The sequence below is a fragment of the Poecilia mexicana genome, unplaced genomic scaffold (assembly GCF_051168715.1).
Source record: "Poecilia mexicana isolate PSO_F unplaced genomic scaffold, ASM5116871v1 scaffold_2, whole genome shotgun sequence".
NCBI lineage: Eukaryota > Metazoa > Chordata > Actinopteri > Cyprinodontiformes > Poeciliidae > Poecilia > Poecilia mexicana.
This window is the reverse complement of record NW_028263371.1, coordinates 58,186,837-58,192,068: the sequence shown is the minus strand read 5'-3', so window position 1 is coordinate 58,192,068 and position 5,232 is coordinate 58,186,837. Positions and strand designations below refer to the sequence as shown.

The window sequence follows — 5,232 nt, the reverse complement described above, 5'->3', positions numbered from 1 at the left end:
CCTGGGTCATGTGAGCACAACAATGTATATTTTTCTTTTTTTTGCTGAATATTTTTTTTATTTTAAACATTGTAGTCGGTGGATGATGCCTGTAAAAGCCCTTGTCCAGGAGCAGAACTCAATACATTCTTATAGTTTAAAACAATTAAAGAAATACTAAAATTATATATTATGACAATTAAGTATAAGTAGTCATATAAATAATTATAAAAGTATCGATAAATTGAATTAAAAATAATTTTTAGATATTTTCCAACTCTGTTGAAATTTGTCCTTAGTTTTTGTCAACACCGTCAGAAATGAAAAGAATGTAAAAAAATCAGGCATTATTGGGGGGCACCAGAACTTCTGAGGACCCCATGACGTTGTCTTTTCTCTTCCTTTGCTAGGAGGGCTAGTTAGCTCCGGTTAGCTTAAGTTATTCTTTAGTTTTTTCTTCTGTTTTATTCCTAAGTTGTTTGTCACAACCATGATGTGTCAACTCCATAACTGACAATTTACAAAACTTTGATGAAATTTTGCGAAATAAAAGCTTAATTTTGGTATAATGTAAAGATTTCATGGACCTGACGAGCTACAATATGGCCTCCTTCAGAATAACATCATATAAATTGAGGTAGTTTGGCATTTCGTCAACTCCGTCAGATGTCAACTCCGTCAGAGTTTTTCTGACTCTTTCAGTGAAATTGTTGTCAAATCTCACTTAATTGTGCAACTAATTCATTTTAATGTATTTTACATGAATTGCATTACTTCAGATGTACCAAGTTTTTCCATTTTACTCACTAGTTTGTCACCACCTTCAGTTCTGTCAACTCCGTCATGCACTGTCAACTCCATCAGATGGACTTTTTCTTGTTTTTTTAAAAAAATAATATTTATTTTATTTCTTGAGAAGCATTTGTCTGTAAATTGAGTAAAAATATCACTAATGGGGTATTTTAAAAATCATTTTAGATTTATTTTTGTCAGATGGTGATGACAAAGTTTTGGGTCAGGTCGATTAAAAATGTAATTTTTTTTTTTTAATTCGCAACTGGGAGCCTGTACCTTAGCATCTTCATATTTTCTAAACATTATTTGTCATATTTGCATACATAAGGTTGAGAAATAATTAAAAAAAAATATGGGAAAATTAAAACCCATTTTGTCCCTATTCTCAAGAATCACCCGTTTTTTTCTTTTCTTGCCTGAAAGAACGTATCCGATGCTTTCCCTCTCGCTTTTCCGAACGAGGAAAGAGGCTTCCTCGTTTGATGGCTCCATTAGGATGTTTTGGGCTTCGAAGCGACTCATCGTCCCGAAAAACCATCTGGATGGAGACAAAGCCGAGTTAAGAGTTCTTGACTAAATTAAAGTTATTATTCGCTGGTATGGGAATATTATTATATTACTGAAAATGATCTCAAAGCAACAATATTATTATCACAATAATTACTGTCGTCCAGCAAAGTTTATCTCCAGTTTAGTTAGCATCAGTTTAGTGATGCTAACTAAACAGTGTAGGGCTGATCTGTTGACTATTTTATCAATTAATCCATTTATGACTGGACAGCTAAATGCCTTATAGGAGAATCTTACAAAATTAACCAGGTGAAGCTAAAACTATAAACAAACATGGTTTTTCATCTAAAGTCATGCAAGTGGAAATTATTTAATTTGTTTGAATTTATCATGAGATTAAATGATTTATTTCTTATTGTGACAGGGTTATTGACAATTATTTCAACAATCGATTGATCAAGATTAATCCAATTAATCACGATTAATCGTTTCAGCTGCACCATAAAGTATTAATAAAAACATCTGTCCTCTAACTAAAATGTTTAGTTTTTCTGCAGAGGTCGGTATTTTGTAAATGCAACACATTTTTTACAGTTTGTTGAAATGTTAAACTGTAATATTTCTGCCGGCTTGAAGATTCTTCCAATCGTCTGAAACATGTTTTTAGCACAAACTAAACATTAACAACCAGTTTCACAAAGTTTCTGAACCTTTTCCAGGAACGCTGATTATACCCGCTTGTTTCTGGAAAAACCCGGTCACGCACTTTCACTTCTGGAGCCGTAAACCACGAGCGGTACCAACGTGAACAAAGGAACCGATCGCAGCGGCTGGGTTGGCATGAACTGCAGAGTAACTCATCAGACTGGAATCACACTGGTATGAAAGGCATTTTTTACAGTGTTCAACAGGAGGTTCAGTTAAAGGTTCTGCTCTAATGCCTTGAGGAAACATTTGGGTCACATTTTTATCAGCTCTGAAACACTGTAAGGCTCTGAAAAGCCCAAATTAGCAAACAGCTATGATTTAAAGCTAATTAAGCAGGTTAGAGAGCTGTAGCCATGGGAAAGTTAAGTGGAAGGAAAAAGTGAGGTTAAGAAAAGAGAAAAGGTGTACACCTTTTATATCAGGAGTGTCCAGTTTGAAAGTAGTTTTCCAGGTTTCTAGTTTTTTTATGTCAGATTTGATCAACCTGAACTGGGAGCATTTTTATGTGTTTGGCGTGAAGAACTTCAGGTCTGAATCACACGGCTAAGCTACTTCCTTATAACAGGAATCTCACATTTATGATGGGGAACTTGAAGGCAGATTAGTATCAGGACTTTGCCTTCGGTCACATGGTGCTGGTTATTAATTTACTGCCCTGCCGTCCCATCATGCTTTGCTCTGGGAGAGAAGGTGACAGCGATGCGACACCAGAAAGTATCGGCACCCTTAAAACTTTTCCACAGTCTGAATGTTTTTTCTTCACAAAGAGTCAGAATATTGACAGAGGAGGAAATGTCCGCCAAAAACATCTGAAAATTTTAGATTAATCTTAGAAATTTTCTAGAAAAACAAGAAAATTTTAAAAGTTGCAAAATTTGAAACTCAGAAAATTTCAAAATGTCCTTGAAATTTCCTTGAGTTTTTTCAAGCAAATTTTATTTTTAAGTCAGAAATGTTCTTGTTTTTTCTAGAAAATGTTCAAGAAGGGAAATTTCTGACTTTGAAAAGTCAAAAGTTTACTATAAAAATCTGAAGTTTTCAGATTAACATAAAAAATAATAAAAAAAAAAAAAAAAAGAAAATTTGTGAGTTTAAAAGTAAAAAAAATATTTTCTCTTTTGAAAAAAGAAGTTTTGACTTTTGAAATTCAGAAATTTTCTTGGAGTTTCTATAGAATATTTCTGAGATTAATCTCAAAATCTCAGTTTTTTTCTAACTTTCAACTTTTCAAACTCTTTAGTTTCCTTGTTTCCTCAGAACGTTGGCGGAAATCAGCTCCTGTTTTCTGATCACAGAGGAAACATCTGGAGTCAGAGGAACGACTTGAATAAATATTTCTGGAGCTGTAAATTTGTTTCCCTCTGGATGTATGGATGGATGAATGAATGAATGAATGAATGAAAGTGGCTAACGTTATGAAACCTGAAGCGAAGCAGCTGTAGATTAATAGGAAACGATCCACATAACGATGCTCAGATTAAATTACTGCTGTTCTGCAGGTTTCAGTTCCAGATTTTTAATCTGATTATATGCTGAGATATAATCTGGTTCATTCTGGACATGGACAGGTAATGAAGAAAATCCAATGTTATTATCCTGAGGGCTAAAGTGGGAATTGGGTGGTAACTAGTTTCATTTAGTTAAGTAACTTTTTGGAATTGTATTTTTTCTGCGCTGAACGTTTTACCTTTTTGTCTTTTGGTTTGTTGCTTCATGTAAAGCACTTTGAACTGCCTTGTTGCTGAAAATGAGCTATATAAATAAAATTACCTTAACTTATATTTATCATACTTTTACTTGAGTAATTTTATTTTGAAGTATTGCTACTCTGGAGTAAAATATCTGGATTTCTTCACCAGATGCAGACACACACCTGCTGGTTTTGTTGGTTTAATAAGTTTGATAAAGATTTAATAAAATGTGTTTTTTTCTGATTTTGTCTAGTAAATTTATTCATATAAATTATTTTCACCTTTCCGTCTATAAAAATACCAATATTTCCACATAACTTTACATTTTGTTCCGTCTGATTATTTAATTTTTAAGACACATTCTGGCAGTTTTTGTTCAAATTTGATCCATTTTTAACTGAAGGAAATTGATTTGGGAAAATGTTTCTTTTGCGATTATGTCATTTATATGAATTATTTTCATTTTGGTCTCTAAAATACAAAAACGTCCAAATAACGTTTGGTCCGTTTATGATGTAATTGTTAAATATCACTCATGTTTTGATCAGTTAGCACTTGCAGGGACACAGAATTAGGAAAGCACTGTTTGCGGGCGTCGTGTTAGAGGGGCGCCAAAAAATAGTGGAAAAGTTTTTCCTAAATGGCATTTTCTGTATTTAACAGCTGTTGGTGCGTTGAAACCATCAGAAAGTAGCGGCGCCCCGGAGAACCTGAGAAAACGTTTTACTTGAATCACTTCTTGGAGGCAGCTTTCAGGCTCTCAGCTGCCCGTGGGTGATGTGGAAAGTACTCACGGCTGCATCTGCAGGGACTCCGCTCTGGCCAGGTAGTTGTGGGGAACTATCCCGGTGCCCAGGATGCGCCCGTTCTTCTCGATCTTCCTGGCCGTCCACCAGTCTCCGTTGCGGCACATGACCTCCAGCAGGTCCCCCACCTGGAAGGACAGCTCGTCCCGGTGCCGGGCTTCAAACGGCCAGATCCCGGTGTAGATGGCGTTTTCCGACGGCCTGTCCGGCCTGCCCGGCGGCGGAGGGGCCGGCGGGCTGACCGAGGGTCTCTTACCGCCAGCATCCACCTTGCTATTCCCGTCTCCGTGGTTCGGTTTGTCGTCTCCGTGGTTCGGTTTCTCCGGGAGGAGCCGCCGCACACACGCCGACAGACAGTCACACATCTCTGCTGAGGAAACGGGCCGGAGCCGCTTCGCGCCCCGCGGTGGATGAGCCGCACCTGACGGACAGGTAGGCAGAAACTCCTCGGAATGCGTCGCTGTTCCGGTTTGGTCGGTCCTGAGTGACACCAGCATGATTCAGAGAACTTCCTTAAGTGCAGCAGTGAATGAAACCCCGCCTATGATGACGGGCAGAACCATAAATAAATCCCGCTGCGATGCGTTCAAAACAGAGCAGCTTTTATTTCACTCCGTCCGAACTGATTTATTCACCCTAACAAGCCAGGGATAATTATTATAACAATAACTTGTGCTTAATAAAGGGATTTTCTATCGAGTGTTTTTAAGTTACACTGTTAAAAATGAACAGTAATAGTTTGG

At 37.1% G+C, this 5,232-nt stretch overlaps 1 protein-coding gene across 1 annotated transcript in view; it reads right to left on the bottom strand.

Moving 5' to 3' along the window:
• Window positions 1-4,992, bottom strand: part of ptk6b (PTK6 protein tyrosine kinase 6b) — a 12,524-nt gene extending 7,532 nt beyond the window's left edge. The window contains exons 1-2 of the mRNA XM_015010763.2: window positions 4,478-4,992; window positions 1,191-1,312 (exon numbers count right to left, since the gene is read on the bottom strand). Of these exons, the coding sequence (XP_014866249.2) occupies window positions 1,191-1,312; window positions 4,478-4,986 (631 nt within the window). The 5' untranslated portion in view covers window positions 4,987-4,992. The remainder of the gene's footprint in view (window positions 1-1,190; window positions 1,313-4,477) is intronic.
• Between the last annotated feature and the right edge of the window lie 240 nt (window positions 4,993-5,232).